Source organism: Phasianus colchicus, chromosome 4 (genome assembly GCF_987193195.1).
Source record: "Phasianus colchicus chromosome 4, bPhaCol1.hap1.1, whole genome shotgun sequence".
Taxonomy (NCBI): domain Eukaryota; kingdom Metazoa; phylum Chordata; class Aves; order Galliformes; family Phasianidae; genus Phasianus; species Phasianus colchicus.
Window position 1 is genome coordinate 20296193 of NC_143439.1, and position 22263 is coordinate 20318455.

Sequence of the window (22263 nt, forward strand, 5' to 3'; positions counted from 1 at the left end):
AAGGTCATTTGGATCCTTACACATGCAATTGTCGAAGTCTAGATTATACTCCAGATTCTCAGTAGCAACTGTCACAAACTCAGAGCCTGACCCAGTTCTGTTTATCCATTATCTTAAGAGAACTTTTCATCAGTGTCAGCAGTTACCAGACGTTTCAATGTCATGTACAAAGACAGATATGTATTTGTGAGTGCTGTTTTACACCCTGGAACAAAGAAGGAAAATGTCATTAGGATTATCATTATTGCAGGAGTTGCTTTACTGTCCAGAGAACGCTACCATTCCTGATCTGTTCTTCTGTTTTTATGGGAACTGCAGGTGAAGAAATACAGCTGGAGAATGGCATTGATATAATGAGGTCTTAAAAGAAAAAGTGCTTTTGAAGAGTACTGGAAAAATAAGTTTTAATTTGAAATTCTCTCCTCGTTCCGCTTAAGTGATTTTTTTTTTTTTTAATGCTACTGTCTACATACTTGAGCATTTGCTTTTCAGTTGTACCTTTTAGCATCAGTCAGATTCTCAAGAACAAGAATATGAGTTGGAGGCTTGACCAAGTAAAATATTTTCTAACACCTTTTCAGCAAAACCTTATTTGTCTTAAAATTCTTGCCAGAAAAAAACTTATCAACTGTAGAATCATGGCTTTCATTCCAAGAGACAAAGCAAGTACTGGTCGTGTAATTAGGTTATACTAATGTAGGTATGATTCCTTGTTCATACAGACTTTAAAGCAGAGGTTTGAATTTACCTCTCAGTGAACCTTCCTTAGTCTCAATTGCTGGCTCTTCTTGGGTATGTGTACATCTGTGTATGCAAAAACACTCAGAAGTATTTCAGACCTAAATTCAATACTTCAAAAAATTGGATGCTGACAGTACCATACCTAGGAACTTAGCTCAAAGTCTAGATGATTTTGAAGAGAACTTACGCTAGTGCAGGTACATCTAAAGAATATAATAAGAATCTGATTGTAGGGTGTCTAAGTTTAAGCCCACAAGTGCTGATAACAAAAATATATATATATATATACATTGTAGGTCCTCTTCTGTCTTAATCACTGCTATTTAATGAAGTGCCTGTTCTGTCTTAAACAGAGTTCATCTGTTTGTTGCTGTTATCTGTCCTGAGTCAGTTGGTTGTTCAGAGTTTTGGTTGGTTGATTGGTTTAATTTTTTCATTTCTGATTGAGTAAGTCTGCTCTTAGCAAGCTGACTTTTCAATTGGTGTTTTTACAACCACTCAGTAATTTAGTGGTTAGATGAATAGTAATTGCAGATCAGTTGGTAACTCACAATTCTTTTTCCTTTGACAGACCTGGGAAGATCCAAACCATACAGATAAAATTACAGGATGCTGTGGGGATAATGATCCTGTTGATGTTTGTGAGATAGGTTCAAAGGTTTGTCATCGTCAAGATTAATTTCATGCTTTGTCTACAGCTTTTCAAAGACAGTGGCAGGTGGGAAGCAAGAAAAGGTGATAGTAGTCAATCTTGGGACGACTAAAATATGTCTGATAGGTCTGATAATAGATAAGAAAGCAGTGTTTGTTTTGTTGTTGTATTTTTTTTTTTGTTGTTCATTTTTTGTGAAGTAGGAAAATATTTGGAGAAGTCTGGGTGCTGGATAAAGGAGAAAATTGGAGTTCTTGGAGTTTTGTGGCTGGGCAGAGAGTTTTGAAGGAGAAGAGAGTTAAGATTTTGAGGAAGGAAGGAGAGGGTTTCCTTCTTTTTCCCCAGCTAGCAGCACTAGAGCTAAAGCGAAGTCACTAAAAGATGAGGAAATATGGCAGTGTCACGCAAATAAGATTAAAAGGTCAGACCCACAAAGGAGTTAAGTTTGAGTTTTCTCATGGGTGGAACCCATGAGAAATAGATAGACCCTCCTTCTGTAGAGGAGAAGAACCCATTGCAGTTGTAAGGTATGGAATGGGTGGATGAAAAGGAGGCACATAAACACTATTAGTAGGTATAAAGGGAAGGCTTAGCACACTGAAATAAAATCCTCTTTATCTGGAGGCAGCAAAGAATGGATTAATCTGCTGTGGTACCAAAGATGGGATAATAACACAAAAGAGTTCGAAAGAGGGATCACTTGGCTACCTAAGGCAAGAGGAAACTTAACTGATGAACTCAGCAAACATAATTTCACGTGAGGAAGGGAACCTGAAGCTGAATTTCAAGGGGTCCAGAAAGTTATAAGGGAATGTTATCTGATAGGAAGGAAGTTCCAAGGAAAATGCAAAAAACAGTTGTGCTAATATTTTTAGGTAAGAGAGTGTACAATGTGTGTCTGTGTGTGTGCATATGTTGGAGTCTAGAGAAAGGAACAGCAAGAGACAGATGAAAACCAGGAGTAGAGAAAGTGGGGAGTTAAGGGGCAGGAAGGAGCTAGATAATGCTTGAGAGATGCTTTTAACTTGCAGATTGGGGCAAAAATGAGGAAGGTGGGATAGAGGAGAGAAAATATTCTAGCTTGTGTTATCTTAAATAAATATTGGCTGGAGAATTGAGAGTTTAAGATCAGCAAGGGTGGGACAAGGCTGATGCGTACTGGATTTGAAGGTCTACCATGTTGTTAGCTGCTGGCCAAACAGATACTAAACCATTTTGTTGGAAGAGAAATTTCAGAAAGTGTTTTTCACGTATTTTTATTATTATGTTCTGTTCTAGGTTCGCTCTTCTGGTGAGGTTGTTCAGGTGAAGGTCTTGGGTGTTTTAGCTCTTCTTGATGAAGGAGAGACAGATTGGAAGATAATTGCCATTGGTATGGATGACCCAGAAGCCCAGAAGATCCATGGTAAGCATTTTTACCTTTCTTAATGTAAGTTATATCACCCACTTGAATGGTTGTACCTGAGTTTACGCCACCCAGGACAAGAGGATACAGACAGCCAAGAGACAAAATTCTTTTTTCACTGTTTAAATTCAAATGCTTTCCTCAAAGTGGGCATGTATGTTTTCATAATGAACTTTCGGAAAGGTTGATGGGGATTTTCAAGAGGACTTGATATACAGAAAGTCTTTTGTGTTCAGGAACAATTCATTCTGAAAGAGATCTCTTAAAATTAGTATTATCTCCATTGCAGTAGTACATATTTACCCACTCAGATTGCATAGCACATTGCTGTTTTCCTTGTTGACAAAGCATTCCCAATGTTCTGTGACTTGTAACTGCATTACTACTGTGGATTGTTGCTAATATGAACAGTAAGATTTCTCCTATTAATTTGGAAAGTGAACTTTTGATGCAGCCTTCTCTTGGCCTTGCTGATGATTGGCTTTGCAGGATGAAATATACTATGCAGTCTTCCTTCTTATGACCATGCTTCTGGTATCCGAATGGAACTCAGTAAAATGTGTGTGCAGTAGTTTGAATAAAATGAGAGCTACAATTTTGTTTCTTTTTTTAAGAAGAGGATGTAAATACATTAAAGCTGGAGGGAGTTAAGTTTTTATGGACAGGTAATGTGCAGTCCTCCTCTGGATAAACAGAACTTCATTTCATCAAGTGCAGTAGTTCTGAAATTCATGAGAGTTATGTGAGCTTTGTCTGGCAGTTAATGGCTGTTAAAAGATCAGAAATCATATGTACCATTAAGTCTTCATGATTAGAGCCTGTTCTTTGTTGGCAGATCTCACCAAGGCACAGCATGGCCTTTCTTTAGGAGTAGGGGTATTCAGTAATTTTGATTACTGAATAATTCAGTACTGAATTGATAATTCAGAACTGTGTTTCTCAGCCACTGAGTCTTTTTCTTGATTTCTGGATGTAAAGTAACTGTATCACTGGCCTGGCCCTTCATTCTCAGTTTTGTTGCAGGTTGCTTTGAGGTGGAGAATACTTGCGGGGAAAAAGGGGAGAAGAGGAAATGAGGGAAAGGAAACTCTTGGGTTGATACTGATTAAAATCATGGGGCAGATAAATTACGTCATAGTTCTTATGACTAACTATTTTTGCAGTTACAGATTAAGAAGTTCAACTTGGGGAAATAGTAATTAATAGTTTGCTGTTACTGTTTGTTTCAATTTAAACCTCCCTATAGTTTTTATTGGGATGTGATATAATTGTCAGTAGTTCAAAGACAAATAATTAGCATTTTATTTCTGTACTTTATTCTGTTTACTTTCTATTTTTTCCCTTAATAATCTGTGGGAGTTTCATCAGAAAAGTGGATGAAAGAATTTTAAAAGAGTTCAACTGAGTAGTAGGAATAAAACTGAGAGTTTATACCACTGGATTAAGTAGCTTTGTTGTAAAACAGAAGGTTGGTTGTATTGTATTTGTTTTTGTACAGGTTATGACTGATTTGTGTTAGCTGTTAGCTTTGGTTTGTTTGGCAAGGGAGTAAGAGTTTGTCTTTTTTTAAATGCAAACCCTTGCCTGTAATTGCTATGTGTATGCTTTCTTATCAGAGAATGGAAGCAAAACTTCATGAAGAGCTGCCTTTCTGAGGTTTAGATCATGGAGAAATATTTATCTAGATTTCCTTTTAGGATTGGAGTTACAGTCCTGTATTTAAAAAAAAAAAAAACAAAACATGACTAGTTTGCAGTGTTTAACAGCAATCCTTCTTTGTTCTAAAAAACAAGCAAATCTGTTGGAGTAGGCAATACAATATATCCTTTTATACATGTTCTTTTCCCTTTCGTGAAGATGTTAATTATTTCTGCATAAAGGGACAGCAGCTCTAGATAAAACTGATACCTCCCTCTATAATTGACGTGCTGCTATGTTATCAGTAGTGGCCTCCTAGGGGAAGATGTAGCCAAGTGTTGCGTTCTAAGACTGTCCAGTCGTTTTAGCATCATTTTCTAAACATTTAGAATTGAACAGAGAATCATCACATTTGCTTTCAGCTCAGTATGTGCACAGCCCCCAGTGAACATTTGGAGAAGATAATTCTAAGGCTCTGGAGTGATTACTTGTAAACCCCATCCTGAGCTCACGCAGTGTGTTAACTCCACTTGCTGCTTTAAGCACACCCCAGGTACTCTGTATATTCTCCTTCAGGGACTGTGATCGTTCTCATAAGTGCAATTGATTTTTCTGAGACTTCGCAGAACTTAAAACTGAGCAGTCCCAACTTCTGAGCGGTCCTCATTGTTTATTCATAGCTCTCCACTGTATTTTGTCCTGCAGGCGTTTATGGATAAATACTGTTTTAAATTGGAATCCCTGCCTAGAACTCCCTATTTCACGCAGAGCAGTAAAAAGCTCTGGTTTATTGTGGCAGTACACAGGAATAATAAGCAATGCTCAACACCTGCTGGAGTGGGAGCTGTGTCATCAGTGGGAAGAGCAGAGACTTAGTGTCTTTTTGGACTGAGTTTTGGAAGGTAATCAGTTCACTTTTATAGGACTTAATATGGATGGGTGCAAGGACAATCTCCTGATACAAGCTGCACATGAGATGCAGCTGCCTATATGAGAAACCTTCATTTAGTCTAATATCTAGACGTGTTCAGGTATTTATCTGGTTCAGTAAGATCTGTCTTTGTGATACCTGGAAACCACTGTGTTGTCTTTCTGCTCGAGCAATTGCTCGCCAGATGGTTGTTAACAGACCAACGAAGTAACTTCAGACAAGGATCTGGGAGAGGGCCTAAAAGCTCTCTGTGCCCTGAAACACTAAATCTTGGCAGTATAATAGACTTGGCTTTTTTTTTAATGTAGCATACTGGCCAAGAGAAGAAGCAGATTCTTGGACTGGAAAGGCTGCCTCTGTCTGCTCATTGCATAATTTGGATTGAATTTAATGCTTTGAAATTCACATGTATATCTGATGTGTTTTACAAGATTGGGCTTAGAAAGGATGAGCCCTATTTTGGTGCTGTAATTTGGTCTGAACGTATCTTCATGTTGGAAAAGAGGTTTTAAAAGTGACTGACAGTTGAAGCAACTTATGAAAGGTCTGACTTTCAAGAGGTTGTTTTACCTGCCCAAGGTGAATTGGGCCAATTGTGTATGCTGGATGCCATTTCTGAGGTGACTTACTGGCCTAGGATTTTAGGAACCATTATATACTATTGCTTGGTGGAAGGATCACCAGATATATTAAACAAAAGTTGGTGATTTCTACCAGCTTTGTTGTACTGCAATTTGCTGGTAGTGATGTAGTTAACTGTGATACATTGTCATGCTTCTTTCCCAATGTACAACTCAAGATTGGCTTTTTGAGTTTACATGATCAAACCCAAAATGGCAAAAATCAAGTATATTGCACATTTTGTCCCATATATTGTTATATACTCTTGCATATGAGTGTATTTATATGCAGAGCAGCAACAGAGGCCATGAAAACCTTTGTTGTGGATTTCTGTAAGCATTAAATATAAAGGAATTAATTATCTGTACTAGGGCTCCCCCTCCTACTCCCTCACACCATGCTGCACAAAATACACCAAATGCCTTTATATGGAATGTAGCTGCTGCTTCTTGTGAATGTTTATAAGATGTTATTAAAAACATATGTCCTGTCTTCCTACAGACCTTGTTTAGAAAGCTTGCTGCTAGCGTGTTGTTTTAGCTTTGCTTGCAAGAAGCAGCATCTGTCATACTAAAAATGGTAGTTTTGTACAAATGCTTTTGTCACTCCCTTTTGTAAAGCCTGATAGAACTGGGAGCTGCATTTGCATTGGCTTGCTCCTTTGACAGAGAGCTAGCAGTTGTTTGTGCCAGCCTCTCGAGATTTTTCTTATTGAGGCTGAATTGCAGCCCTTAACATGATTAGCCATTTTAAAAAATACTTGTTACTTAACTTTGGTGCCCAGAAAAATGGGACCTGTGGTTGTATGTATAAAGAAATCTCCCCATGGTACCTGGTGGATATATGTGCTGAAAATGTGCCTGCAGGAGCTTGACCTTTCTGTCTTCTGCCACACTGAGGGCTTGCTTGCAGAGATGAAATCACATTTGACCAAGTACATGCTTGTTGCTCCCATTCATGCTTAGCTTCCTTTGCTATCAGTGGGAGTACCCAAGTCAGAGGAAAGGTAAGCGGATCAGGGACAGTGTCTGCTGTGGAGAAGACATCTCTCTCTCATTTGTTTGTATCTCTCTCGTGATATGCAGCTTGTTTCTATAGGTATTAATGCACAGAATCTCTGTACTGATTATTATATTTCTTTTTACCTTCCTTTGCTTGCTCTTCTGTTATCTGAAGATATTTGTCTCTACTTCCACTTGGTACCCCAAAGATGCTGGTTGGATTTCAAAGTGGGAGACAGGCTGCCTTTCATGCTTGTCTGTGGTGCCTTTTAATAAACCAAAGAGGTAGCTGTTGAGTGATGGGAGAGCTGCAGTTTGCCTTGTATTCTGTGCTGTGTGCGGACGCCACAGCAACAGGGTTGATTTTTTTTTTTTTTAGTTGGATTTTCTCCTGCTGCTTGCCCACCAGCTCCCACTATAATACAATTTTCTTTTTTTTAGTCAACTGTTTAAGGTTCATTTGGTGCTCTGTAGCTAGCAATCATAATAAGGAAAAGATAAATAAAACATGGGAAGGGTTGGCAGAGTTGGAGAGTAGTTTGGATGGAGCCAAGGAAATATAAGCAACCACTATCCCTCTTAATTTCTCAGAAACACAATATACAACAGTTAATACTTCAGGGGCTCTGTGATGGTACAGGATTGTATGGGCCTGATTTGTTTTACCTATGCGAGGTATTTTTCAGTAGTGAGAAAGTGAAATTCACAGAGGTGATTCTGCCCATGAAGGTCAATGTCCTTGTGTTAAGGAGGTAATGAAAGCTTGCTCCAAAGCCTATTCTGTTATTTGGGTCCTCTAAACAAACATAAACAAAGCCTGTAAATAAGGAATGCCATATAGGAAAGGGCTCACATGTCTTAGTAAATTACTTAGTAAAGCACTTAGTAAACAGTAAAGCACTTTTGTTGAACAATTTTTGTGGGAATAGGAGGCAAATGACCTCTGAGAGGCAGAGTTAGGTGAGAGGTTCATTGGAACAGGAACCAGAAAAAAAGGAGCAGCAGTCTGAGAAAGCATGCTTGAATTTAAGCAGTGTCCGGAGACAGAAACCTGGAGTTCATCCACCACTGGGAGTCTAGGAAATTGCTTCAGCAGCCTGGTTTGCTTTACAGACTTGACAGTATCTATTGTCTCTTCAGTAAGTACTAGAAAACGTGAGTTCAGACCTTGCATGAGGAGAAAATCACAAGGGGTCAAGATGGGAGGAAGGACGTTCGCTTGTTCAGAGAGAGAACAGGATCGTGTGCTAGAGTCTGGTTTGAATTGGAGCTGTTGTTTTATTAGAGCCTGAATGAAGCATCTTGCCTCCAAACAAGATGACTGTTTTCTAAATCATTTGTTCTTTGTTGGTCTCACAACTGTGAAAGTGTTCTTGTACGCTCAAACGTGCATTCTGGCTTAGAAGACCTGCCTCCAGCGCAGCCTCATGTGCCCTTGCTTTTTCTCTGGGATTCTGCCAGTGAAACTCCCTAATCTTCTACAGGCACATGGCCAGCAGCCAAGTTCAAAATGTGTTTTACTCTATGTCCATAAACACGTAGCTCTATTAAGTGTGTGCAGAAGCAAAAATGTACCTTGGGTTCTTCAAGGTTTTGTACTTCATTCTTTCGATAATGTATGATCCAGATGAATTTGGGAGGGTATCTATCAGATGCCTATGAGTACTTAGCATATGTTCCCGTGCACATTTGGTCTCACAGTTAAGTCTAAATGTCATCTCTCTCAGCAGTCTGCAGAGAATTGAGAGGTCTGTACTAAGGGACTGGAAAAAGTCCAGTGCTGTTCTCTTTAGAAATGTCCTTGTTTGGGTTCACAGACTAGACTTTTAGACATTTAGGCACTTGAAGATTAAAAAAAAAAAAAAGAACACAACTAGCTGGTAATCTGGTGTACTGAACACCTCTGGAAATCTGTTGCAGTGAGTAAGGCTGAGTAGACAGAGGAGGATCTACCAGTGTCTGCAAGCCAGGAGCTGTCTTCAAGTGAGATGTATCTATGGGAGAAGAGACTGAAGTAGTTGAGCAGTGTGGTGAAAGTTGAGATGCTAGGAAGGCAGTAAGGATCAAGTCATTTGCAAAACACCAGAGGAGGATAACATCATAGAAGATGGACTGGGCAGAGTGAGGTTATGAAATAGATGGAGAACTGCATATAACGCACAGCAATAAAAAGTCAGTTCCCATTTCCATCCAGAGTAACTGTAGGAGAGAAATAAATGTGAAGAAAAGGGCTGCACCAGCAAAAAAAAAAAAAGCTTGGTTTCCAGAAAGGACAAAATCCTTGTATTGCAGTAAATAAAAATTGCATTGAGGGCTTTTCTATTTAAACATGATGTCAGAGAGTTAATGTGCCAGAGAGTTGATACTCATATGGCAAAGACCACCTCACTTCAAGTGACGGGAGGGGTGGTAGCCTCCCAGGAAAACCAGGTAAAATTGGATATGTGCAGCAGAAGGAAATAGGAGGTGTCTATGAACACAAGGTGCATAGCAGTATAGCTCTCAAGCAGCATTGCTGTGTGAGTACTTATCCTCTCTGTACCAATGAGGCAGTGTTCATTTCTGCCTCCTAAGGGTGCCCCACAGATGACATGTGCTCTATGTGTCCTTTTCCACCTTTGCACAGTAGAACTACAGAGGTAAAAGGTTATCTGGCTTATCACTGTCTGCAGATACCGTGGGGTTATCAGCAGAGTTTGTGTTTAATGCTCCTGGAACATAACCTTCTTGTATGTAATGGGTTTAATTTAGAATTAGTGAGCAAAGAGATGCCTTTAATATAACTTTTGAGGAGTGAGGACTATTTTGTTTTGAGGTGGTGATTTAAGATCTTACAGATTTTAATCTGATTGTTGCAAGAGGGTGCCTATTGAGATGAAAACCTATAAATATGGAGTTTTCTTCTTCATTTCATGGGTATGGCCTTTCTATTCATTGTCCCCTTGGGTCTTAATTAAGGAAGAGCAGGAGGTAACTGGTTTCCCTGTTTAGTGTGGTGCTAAAATCATAAAATATCAACTATGGATAGCTAATGTAATAAAGTGGAGTTCCCCAATAATTTTGAAAGTACTCAATTAAATCAAGTTGCTTAGCAAGCCTTTGAGCCTTTAAAAAAAAAATGCAAAAAAAATTCTGAGTTAAAAAAAAAATGGTCCATATTCTTTCTTTATTCTTTTTTTCTTTTTAACCTGCAGATATTGATGATGTCAGGAAGCACAAACCAGGTTACCTTGAAGCTACGATTGACTGGTTCCGATGTTATAAAGTCCCTGATGGTAAACCAGAAAATCACTTCGCTTTTAATGGAGAATTTAAAGACAAGGTGAAGATAATCCAAAATTAAAGATGGATCTTTCTGTGCTGTGACCTCTTTGATACATTCTAGAATTGTTGGAATTGGAAAGAGAGAGAGAACCATTAACAAAAAAGAATTTTTAAATGAAGGTATTCTAATAGGAATAAGTAATGTTTACTATCTTTATTTAGAGAAAATTCATATGATATGAAAGGAAGTCTGTAGAAAGCATTCAGCACCAGCCCTGATATGACTTACACATGTGTGTGTAGGTTTGTATTGCTTGTCACAGCTTTTTCATTCTGTTTGTCAGAGAAATGAACAGATTATCTTTTCAGATATTTTTTCAGTTTTGATTGATAAATTTTCCTGACATTTTTCAAGGCTGTGTAGTTCAAGGTAGACAATAGATTGCAGATTTTCTCATATTTGGTATTTGCTCAAGGTGTAGGTTTTTCTGGGTAATTCTGTCTGTGAACATTTGAGATGTTTTTGGCTTGAAGGCTAAAAAATATTTTGACCTTTTTTAGAAAAAAAGGAAAGGCTGTTTAGACATCCTATAGGAAAAATGGCCAGAGTTTGAAAGGAGAATGGGCTTGGGAGCAGACCTTGCTGAATAAAATGCCTAGATTTTTCCAGAGGAAATCACATGTGATCTGAGTAAAAATGCTTTTCAAGTCATGTGCTGTACTACTCTGTAGACTTTTTTTTGCGAAGAATCACAGGTTTCTAATGAATGATGTTCATGTGTCAGCTAGTTCAGGCTTCAGTGTGCTATCAAAGTTGTAAAATGCCTTTTAACCAGCACAGATAGCTTTGCGTGTTTTGTCTGTTTAAAGAGATGCTCCAACTCCCCTCTGCACTAAAGCTGTCTTTTAAATCAATCAAATGTAGAGTTGTAAGGATGGATAACGTGATCTCTCACTTGTTCTCCCAGGAGCTACTCTTTCAAATTTTCCTGCTCTGTAATTCTGCTGTAGCAACAGTTTAATGGGGGTATATCCCTGTCAGGCCATCAGAGTTCAGGCTCGAGGCACTAAATGCCCTGACATAGCTGGTTTGGAGCACTTGAATAATTCTCAAGCGTTTCTAGAGACTCAGGATGTGGTGAGGCAGCCATGGCTGTGCTCCAACAGCTCTGGTGAAGTTCACAGCGTTCCAGTGGCATTTTGCCAGGTCACTCCTTGTTAGGAAGTGTGTGTTCTGTTGGCAGATTTTTGCTACTCGGTCTAGATATCATCATCTGAACACTGAGGGCTTTTAAAAAAATTCCTAAGACTTTTAAATTCCCCCCTCCCCTCCTCATATTACTTTGGTTTTTAAACAAACAAAAATTGTTAAGCAGCTGACAATGTTACGTTGTTTGTTGCAAATGCTTAAGTGTACAGTTGGGCAATTAATGAAGTAAATGCACATTTTGCCACTGGAGAGTAAACCTTAACTCTGACCCTGATGTGCACACGTAACAGAAGAGTCATATCTCACACACTTTGTCCCATTTAGGACCTGGTATGATTTTCTGTAGCTGTAGGTGTCTGTTTAACATCTAGTGCTGACTTTGTTTTTTCATGCAGCTTTCCTGTTTTCTGGCTGCAGACTGAGGAAAAGTCCTGAATATGTTGCCAGTATGTTTGACAGATAGCGAAGCTCAGTTTTTTTCATAAAAACTGCTGTTATATTTCCCAGAAATTTAATGAGGCCTCAAAGGAGGTCCCTTAAAATAACACATGAGGCAGTGTGTCTTAATAAACTAGTTCTATGTCTTTTTTTTTTCTGTTTAATAACCTTTTAAATCATAACATTTTTCCTTGATGTAAACTAGGATTTTGCTGTTGAAATTATTAAATCAACCCATGAATACTGGAAAGCTTTGCTTCATAAAAAAACAGAAGGAGGTACTGTTAAATGGTAAGTACCCAGCCACATCTTTCTTCTTTGCATTGTGCTAGGGCTCTTGGTATTCATCATGTGACAGCTGTGCCTCAACTGCTTGGATTTTACTTTGAAGTGACAAGAGTACCTGTGGTTTTGATTGATAATTGACTATCATTGACTAGTTGCCCCTTGTATGATAATGATTAACTGGCTGTAAGTGGTTCTAGAAATTTTTTGGTTATATCAAAGTGACATAGATTATTTAAACTTACTAATAATGGCTCTGGAAGGTTTGAGATCATTTTGGGAGGTTCCCACAATCCCATGCAGATCTTGCCACTGTTTGTTCTGTCTTTCAGTGCTGTATTGCTGTGATGTTCTTTTGCAGCTTCAGATTCCGTAATTTTATTTAGTTGTTCTCTAAACTGCCACATCATTGCTCATTACCAGCCTTTGGCCTCATCTAAATTAAAGTGAACTACATTAAGCTTTCCAAGCTGGCTTGTGTTGGCATTTCTGGCACCAGTGGCCTTGAATAGTGGAGAGCTATCTGGACTGGTGATTTTCAAGGGCTGTGGATTACCTTTAACTAAACCAGAGGGCAAAGGCTATGGGGGAGGCTGTGTCCTCTTCACTCCTCTACACTTTGTTGGCAAAATGTGACTCTTGAGTGACTGAGCGTTTAACACGTGTTGTAGTTCTGCTGTAGGACTACAAGAATATTACAGGAAATATTCAGACTTTGAATCCTGGTTGTTTCAGGGCCACTTCAAACTTCTTGTTGATGTAGCTTAAAAATAACCAAAAACTCAGTCTTGCTTTGAGAATTAATGCCATTTGTTGTTTAAGACTCTAAAAACTCATGACCAAACTCACTTCTGCTATGAACAGATACATATTCATAGTCTGCAGAGAAACTTGTCTGAAAAATAGTTGGCCCCAAAGTTGTGTCTGCATTATGGAAGTACTGATATCTGCTGATTTTTGTAAAAGCAGAATTTTGACCTGCTTTCTGTTTTAATTCTTTCTCCTTGCTATATGCTGCAGGCATTTACTGTAATATCTGAGTTGCTCGCTGTAGAATTTGGCCATCCATTAAAGCACAAGAGACAAGGGGTAATTCATGCCATCACTGCTAGCCATCTAGGTGGTGTTCAGCTCCCTGTAGAAATGCCAGTTTCTCTGTTGACTTTTCAAGGGGATTTAGTTTATTAACTGCAGTCCTCTGAACTGTACCCAAGTGAGCTGCCAGAAGTAAGTGTGAGTACTGCTTATATTAGCGTAGAATTTATAGCCTAAAAAAACCCAAACCCGGAGAAACTCTCATTCCCTTCCAGTGTTACTTGTTACTTTGCATTTTTGGCTTCCTCATTTCATGAGCGATACATTTCTGAGCTCTGTATGTGAAGATGTTTTGTTATTTTTTTTCCATAGGTACTAATTGTGTGTTGTTTCTTTTCCATTGATTGATAAAACATTTTTTAATTTTTATTTTTCAGCACAAATGTTCTGGTGAGTGGTAGCCCTTTTTGTTGCAGTGAGGAAGAGGCCCGATCAATTGTGCAGTCGGTGAGGACAGTTCTTACTTTATTTCACCCTTTTAAAAAAGTAATAAATAGGAAAAAAAAAACAAAACAAACAAACAAAAAAAACAACTCCGAGCTCCAAAACTGAGATAAAATACCTAAACTGATGTGGTCCCTAATTAAATAAAAAATTAAGGTATTAATTGAAAGAAGAAACACAGATGTTGTGGGGTAAGTGTAAGCATCATAACAGAAAGCTTCTATTGCAGTGCTTCAGTTGTATTTTCAGGCAGGTTCATTACTGTTCTGATGTGTTGTTTTTTTCTTTTGATCCTGAATAGCAGAATGGACTGCTATTTGTATCTAGCCCGCTGTCTTCTCTGTCTCCCCTGTTGCCAGGAGTTACCACCCAGTGTTAGAGCTCATTGACTAGCTGACTGTAGTCCCTAATTGCTAAAGGGATCCTTTGTTTGTCTACTTGCATAATTGAGTGTGTTGCTGTAAAAGAAGGGATTGCTTTTCTGAATGTTTTGTAAAGAATGCCTGTCATATTTTGCAAATTAACATAAAATTAAAACATGCAGGTTTCCTGTTCAGGCGAGGAAAATGTCCTGCAGGTCTGATACTTTTCATGTGCAAACGCCAGAGGAGGAGAATTTCTTCTACTTTAAGATATGTTGGTTTGGATGCTGGAATTTAAACCAAGTTTCAGAAATTAAATGGAGAAAAATACCTCCAAATATTGCTTTTAAAAAATCATTATTATTTTACATACGCTATGAATGTATCAGTGCTTATGGCAAGTGTTTTGCTCATATGCATAACATGTGCATTGGGTAGCTAACTGACTCAGGCTGTGCACAGTCAGTATTTTGCCCAAGTAGTCACAGCAGTGGTGGAAGTTCAGATGTTAAAGGACATGATGTCCACTTTCTGTGCAGGTAACATTCCAACACAATTTCTGTTAAGAATGTTGTCCCCAGTGCCTTTTTGTCTTAAACAAACAAAGTGATCAGGTGCAGAAAAGTCAGTTTAAGTCACAAAGAAGTGTCAAAACTTCTTCCTGTTCATGTCGCATGCTTTCAGCATTTCCTTGAAAATACCTTTACATACTTGCACTTGTATGTGTGTTTGGGTCCTCGTTGATTAATGGGACTTTGAGTTTTAAATGAAAGAAAAATTGATTTTGGAACTCAGACATTTAAGATGTGTTACTTGTAGCTGTCAAAAAGTATTTGCCTTTTGTATGTTTTGAAATTTTCAAATCATGTTTCGAGGGCATTGAAATGCAACTCAGATTTCAAGTTCAGATGTACTCATGGTTTGAATGGTGTCAGACCTTTTCTTTCAAGTTCTGTGCTATTTGTACTTTTGAATTGAGGGACTAAATAATTATCTGTCTAAAACAGCAAAATTCACTAGTTAATCACCAAATAATTATTTTTCCTGTTTTATTTTGTCTTTTTTGGTTTTGTTTAGCATTTTGTTTTTTTTCTTTGGGGGGGGAAGGGGGCAAAAGTAAGTCCCATTTGTAGAACAGATCCTCTGTATCAAATTCTAACATCTTTCTTGTTTTGCACACTTGCCTTTTTATCAAATGTTATCACTTCCTGCCCTTCTGTGTCTGGCATTATTTTCTTTAAGTGATATTGTTTTCTTGAGGTTATCACAAACTTCATCATTCAGTTAGAGTTCATTCTAAGCATTTTAATTGGCTTTGTAGGCTACCATCTCTTGCTGCTTTTCAGATGGGGAAAATAGATGCAGTTCTATTTTGAATGCTGTTGTTACCACATGCAATTTCCAATCTGCGGTAACTAAGAAAAGCACAAATGCTCTTGAAGTAAGAATGGTGTACAGTCAAGCTCAGAATGCAAGCAGGGAAACTGACTTGCACATTTTAAGCAGATATCCTTTTGTTTGGTACACTCTACTGCCCACTTTGGTTGTCAGGCACTCATGTCTTTCACACAAAAGTGAAAGTACGTGAGTGTTGGCTGCAGAATTTTAATGGCTGTGGTAGTTTTAAATGAAAGCCGCCTGTGTCTGGTTTGGGGTTTTTTGTTTGTTTGCTTGTTTTTTCTGATAGTGTGTTTTTGGGGTTTTTTTTTCCAACTGAAAGCAGATACATTTTCTTTCTACTTTATGTCCATTTATTAACTTCTGGACAAAAGCATAAGAGCAAAAGCAGAGGTAGAGATTTTATCTGCAATAAGAAATGTATTTTGGCTTTTGTGAAACTTCCTTACACTCCTGCTTCTGCAGTCAGAGTATGGAGTTTCTGAACGGATGATATTTGCCTTAGGTCAGATATTTTGAATGTTAAGCAAGAAAAGAAATTTCAACACTCAGTATTATTGTAAAACAGGGTTTTTTTTTTGTTGGTGTTTGGTTTTTTGTTTGTTTTTTTGTTTGGTTGTTTTTTTGTTTATTTTTGGTTTTTTTTTGTAAGCAAGAGAACTGTAGCTAAGATATGAAACAAGTCCTTAAGAAGTGCTTTCCAAATCATGCTGTAATGAGAATATCATGTATTTTTGCTGGAGTAGTTCCCAAGATCATCTTATTCAAATCGATAGGATTTATTTTGCTGATATTTGACCTTCCATTATTTTACAGGTATGGGACTAGAATGGTTTGGATTTAGGGAATTTCTGTTATGCTTAGCTAGTTTACAGACTGGGAGCTGTCATCTGTACTTCATCTGTACTGATGGCAAATTAGGAATAACTGCAGCTGCTGAAGTTGCCATGTCCAGTCAATTCTGAAGAGATCAGAAGATGATCTGTGCATATGGGACCACATAGAGAATGTTTGAACCAGCCAGAATTATACTGTGTCCCTGCAACTACAAGCCCACTTGGGTAGTAACACTCTAGGTGGTGAAACTTTCTTCTGTTTCTTTACATCTGAAAATTGTTTCATCTTTCTCAGCTTCAGTGTTAGTACATTTTGAAAACTAAACCCAGGAGGAACAGAGCTTTGTAGCTGAACGTGTTAGCTCTAAGATGTACTGTTTATTTCAGGCTTTTAAGTGTTGCCATCTGTAAAAATGACCGGGACAGCCAAACCTTTGTTTAACATTAATCCTGAGAACTGCTTGCTCACTTGCTTTGAGAAGGAGCCGCTGAGGACTTTTGAAGTTGGAAAATCTCCAAGGCAATCTATATATAGTTAGTAGTGCAGTTTCTCAGACTTATCACTTAATTCCTCCCTTATAATGCTGGAGAGAAAACTAAGATCGCTTTGCTGGATGAGGTATCTTTTGATTAAAATGCAGAAAAATGTCTTACAGGGGAAAATACTTGACTTTTCCTGGCAATTTAGAAAAACCTCCAACAGAGTTTGGATATGTGTATTTACTAGTATGTTTGGAATAATTTAGATCTAACCAGGAAAGCCTATCAACTGCCTCTCTTCTTGTATTTCTTTTCTCTCTGAGCAGTCTTTTCCATATGGGATTTCAGAAGCAGAATTTTCAGTTTAGTGCCAGGTTGTGACTCGGAGGGTTGGGCATGGAGAGGTGACATCCTAAACAAAATGACACAGAGTGGTTCAGTCTGAAAGGGACTGCTCGGGATCATCTAATCCAAGCCCCTTGCTTCAAGCAGGGTCACCTGAAGTAGTGTTTCTGATGAAAGGATTCTGTAGTGAAGAGGTTCAGTGGAATGAATTTTTGACCTGTTCTTGGTGGGAAGGTGCTAAGTCCTTGTCTTAAACTTTCTGAGCGATTGCTGCAGAAGTGGCAAGCACCTGCTTCTAGATGGTGACCACTGGTTCTCCCTGCCTTGTGCAAAAAAAGCTTTGTGTTTGTCTGGAAGGAAAGATAGTGGTCTGGCGATAAGGCCAGCACATCCTTTCATACCTGTCACGTAACCCCTCTGTGCACATATTTACCCTGGGTAAAGCAGGAGAAAAAATGCTGCTTTTTCCCTTTCCTTCTCAGAGACTTTGACTTGCTGTTGAGCAGAGCAAGCCCTGCTCCTGCTCAGAGACAGCCAGGCCTGTGAGCTCAGTTTGAATACTGCCCTGTGCTCAGCCCACCTGCACTGCCTGTGGGTCAGCCTTCCTGCAAAATGCTGCAAGTCTTTGACTGATGTCTTCGCATGCTGCTACCATGGCAGGAAGTTCCACCTAGCAATGCAGATGATGTGTTGCAGCTTTGTTCTCCTGAGGCTTCAAACTTGAACTTTTGAGGCTGTCTTTGCTGCATGGTTCAGACAAGTCAATAGTCCTGGGGTTTTGTGTTTGTGTAGGTCTGTTTGGAACTAGCTTGTATCGTGTCTGTGGCCAATGTCCTCCTGTTGTTTTGTACTCTAATTGTGTGGGGGGGGTGTGAATGTTGCAGTATTTCTTATGCTGAGATGCTGTTTCATCTACATCAGTGAGACTTGCCCATTTGTGAGGAGCTGAGGGATGATGGACAGAGGATTGTTACCATAAGAGTGGCTAGCATCCTCATTGTGAGGAAGGTGCTTCCAGCTGGTGTTAAAACCAGCTTTAATTTCATCCCTTAAGTAGTGGGACAAGACATGCTGCGTAATACTGTGATTGAAGAGTGTATCCAGCTTTGAAATAAACCTGGAGTGACAGACCTATATTTTAAAACAATTTGTCACTCTGCACAGAACTGTCCTTCTCTGTCAAAATGTAGTTGTAAGAGTATGATTACATATTTATTTTAAAATGTTTGCCTACCTGTAATACAAACTGTATGTGTGTTCATATACACATATCCTCTTGTATGTACCTCATAAATGTACAAATGTATAATAATGTAATTGGAAAGGCATTTTTATTCTGTAGCGTGTAAATGGAAAATTCTGTTACCTTCTAAGACAATGTAGTAAAATAGATATATGTTAGAGATGGCATTAATCTGTCACTCATTATTTTGCCTGTTTTGTCGTTTATTGTTACCTCTCGGCTTCAGCAGTAAAATAGCTTTGTGTGTTATCTGTCAAACAAAAAAATGACAGTGTTTTTTTGTTGTTTTAGGCACCAGTGCCTGAGAACGGAGATTCTGTTTGCCCAGAAGGTATATTCTTTTCCCCAAATACCATATAATTGCTCTAATGATTTGCTTTAAAAATTAGCTTAGAAACTGCCCTATTGAAAAAGGTGTTTTTGTCCACAAGAGCATGACGAATATGGTTTTGTCAGACTTTGATGCTTGTCCTCTGTTAAATAGAACATGGGCAGCAATTTCTGAGTTGTTTGTGGGAGATTGCTTTTAAGGGTGAATGAAAGTGTAGTTCACATAAAAAGATGAGAAGACTAAGTATTTTTTTCATCTCTTTGATCATGGAAGATAGATGCATGACATTTATCCTTTCCAAAGGAGAAAGGTTGCTTTGCCTTACTTTTTTGTTGCTCTTCACAGTAGCTAACTAATCAGATAACCTCTTTTCTTAAAAGTGATACAACCACACTTCTCAAGTGTAATTTTTAAAGACAAAATTCTCTTCTTACTTTTGACTGGTTTTCTTGTTAATGGAACATGTGTTTTTAGTCGAGAAATAAAAGCAAATCCTAGATTTTCATTTTTGTTAACTATTGGAAAAAAAAAAAAAAGAGAGAGATTTTTCTCCTGGCAGGAGCTACAGACAAGACATGTACTTTTTGAGATGGAAGGAAGCACTAAGAGAAACTTAGCCATGAGTCAAGTTCCAAATTGTTTGCAAAGTAACATCTGTGTAGTCTGTGTCATGGGAAAGTAAGTTGCATTCAATTTGCCCTTATATGGCATGCCAATAAGTAGCTTTTATTTACTGGAGTTTTGCATCTCAGATCGTTGACAAACAACTGAACGTAATCTTTGATTTTTTTCCAAGGATGGTCATGTCAGTATGTTAAGAGTTGTTTCAAAATTATTTCAGGCAAACTGTTAAAGTGAACAGATACCATTTTGAGGACAAACTTTACATAGACTAGGCATAGAACTTGCCCAGAAGTATTGTTATGAGAGAGGAGATTATTTGAAGACAGAATGTTGTTTTTTAAGTGTTTGTGTCAGGCTGGTTGTATAGAATTAATGTCATTCTTGATGTGTATTTTTTGTTTTAGTTGATTCCTGGTACTTTTTTCCACGTGATCATTGAAGTGTTCTGAAGCCACATCTTCAAATCTTAAGTCATCCCATTTTTGAAGAGAGGCACTAATGGTTGGGTTCCCGTTGAGACAACTTTTCAAACTATGTAAACCTTTGATCATGTAAATAAATGCTGACATTATAAAATTAATGTTTCCTTTCTATGTCTGTCTTTGTGAAGAGGAGGGCTTGCTTGCATGTTTGTTTCTGAATCGTAGACCTCCAGGATTGTTCTGATCTGCTCATGACATGTAATGTCAAATGAGATAGGAGATAAGTTGGCTTCAACTTTGCTCTCCAGATTTTGGAATAATCCAGTCATTGGGTGTGTAGAATGCTGTGTTAAATGATATCTTGGGCTTGTCTGGCCACCCTGACTGTAATCCTTTTCAAGCAGACAATAATCTTTATGTAATAGGCTTAGCGGTTCACCATGTTCTTTAAAATGCAACTGTGCATAGTTTTCTGAGTTGTATACATTTTTGTGCCCAGTTGTCTCTGCTTGCTTCACAGAGTTGTGGGCAGAGTAGATTTGCTTTTTGAAAAACAAATACAACTGTATGAGTAATTCAGCTAGGAAGAGCTAATGAACGCTATAACAATTGAAGCAAGGATGCACATGTGCTCTGTGTGCTGCATCCTGTTTTTGATGAGTTATGTGTTTCATCACACAGGAAGGACTTTCCTTATGGAAAGCTTCCATTTTTAGAATTGTGTATGCCTGAAGGTTTATTATAGTTCCTCGTGCAGTGGGAGAAGATTAATAAATTGTGTAGAACTGAGCTTTGCTTTTTCATGGTAAAAATATCTGCTGCATTTTTTTACTGCATTGTTCTATCTGGCCTATGGCACTGTTAAATATACAGGGTTTAGGTGTAAGATGTATGAGAAATGCAGCATAAACTTCAGATACTAAGAACTTTTCCTTTTTTACAGTTACCTTTGAAGTACCTATTAATTATACTTTGCGTTACACTTTAGGATTCTAAGCATGCAGCACTGTACCTACAGATATAGCGACCTTTTTTCTTTTCCTTTATTTTTTCTTAATTGAGTAAAGGTTGCCCTGTCTTGGTTTATGTTCTGCCTATCACTATGAAATTATTCTGTTTACAGGTAAGATCTTCTAGAGTGCAGAACGGCTGCTGTATGTAGCTATATGGTGGTATATCTAGGAGGCTTGTCCTGCCAAGTGTTCAGGGACAGCTCGACAATGTAGGGCACTGTGTAAAATCGAATTACTTTCCCTATGTGTTCCTCATTGCTGTTTTCTTTTGATTTTTGAGACATCATATGAAAATTTGTACATGTGAATAGCAGATGTTGATTACAAACATCCATTCTGAACTATCAGTGATAGATCAGAAGTTAGTTCATTTTTTACCATAAACTATTTTAGTGGTGTTTTTCAGTTTATATCTGTATTGATGGCATGTGATGAGGAATTAAGCAGAAATAAATCTATAGAACAGATTTGACTTTGTGCAAGAAACCACCAATAGGGAGTGCTTGGGAAAATGAACAATTTAAATGACCAGAAATGTCCAGTACTATTGTAAATTGGAAAACATTAAAATGCTTATTTCATGAGGAGTGTATGAGCAGATGACTGTCTTGTCATCAGACCACTTTCAACATCTGCTTTCACATGTTTTCTGCAGATTTTTCCCAAGTGGAATAGAAGGACATACAGTTAGGTGTAACCTCACTGCTGAAACGTACCAAATATCACTGATTCAGTAGGATTCAGAAATGAAATGTTCTGAAATAGCTGTGGAAAGAATGTCTGGGAATAAGAGTATATAATGTATATAATTCTTCCAAGAGTTACTTTGCATCTCCAGTGTTTTCTTCTTTCCCTTTTGGAGAGAAAGTAGAAGTTACTTTTTTACTTTTTAAACACTGCTCTAAAGGTTCTTTTTACATGTGTAAATCATTAGATGCTGCCCAGTATTGTATCTTTTACTGACCTGGAGCCTACATTTAGTCCACCCAGTGAAGAATAGGGCTGGAGTTTTACTTGCAGAGAAATAATGCATATTACTTTTTAAAGATGGAAAATAATAGGATTGTGAAAACAGTATGCTCTTGTCACTGTTGAGATATTATTTTCATGTCTGTAGTAACAACAGACCAACAGACATCTTCTGAAAATCTGCAGAAGAATAGAAAGTAATTCTGAAGTGCGTTTGGGAAATCTGTGTACAGACATTATGTGAGGACAGTGCCTAACCACAGCTTGTCTGTGGTTGCTATTTGTATTAACACTTGAGAGTTGTGGCATGAAGTGCTCCTGAACTGACCCAAGCACTAATTTGTGCTTCCATTTCCTTTAGCTGAGATTGAACTTTTTAATGCATTTTATTTCCAATTTTAATTAAATGACAAGGCAAAAACAGCTTTGGGTTAGTAGAGGGAAGAGTTGTTTTCTGCTTTTCCCATAAAATTTGAGATTGATTTCTTACCGGACTTGATAACCTTGATTCACGT

The 22263-nt window shown here is 38.1% G+C and overlaps 1 protein-coding gene across 1 annotated transcript in view; it reads left to right on the forward strand.

Moving 5' to 3' along the window:
- The window catches only part of PPA2 (inorganic pyrophosphatase 2), a 35874-nt gene extending 15950 nt beyond the window's left edge, over window positions 1-19924 (forward strand). Inside the window, exons 6-12 of the mRNA XM_031607478.2 lie at window positions 1313-1399; window positions 2672-2798; window positions 10184-10311; window positions 12107-12192; window positions 13659-13728; window positions 18681-18720; window positions 19749-19924. Of these exons, the coding sequence (XP_031463338.2) occupies window positions 1313-1399; window positions 2672-2798; window positions 10184-10311; window positions 12107-12192; window positions 13659-13728; window positions 18681-18720; window positions 19749-19783 (573 nt within the window). The 3' untranslated portion in view covers window positions 19784-19924. The remainder of the gene's footprint in view (window positions 1-1312; window positions 1400-2671; window positions 2799-10183; window positions 10312-12106; window positions 12193-13658; window positions 13729-18680; window positions 18721-19748) is intronic.
- Window positions 19925-22263: the final 2339 nt, after the last annotated feature.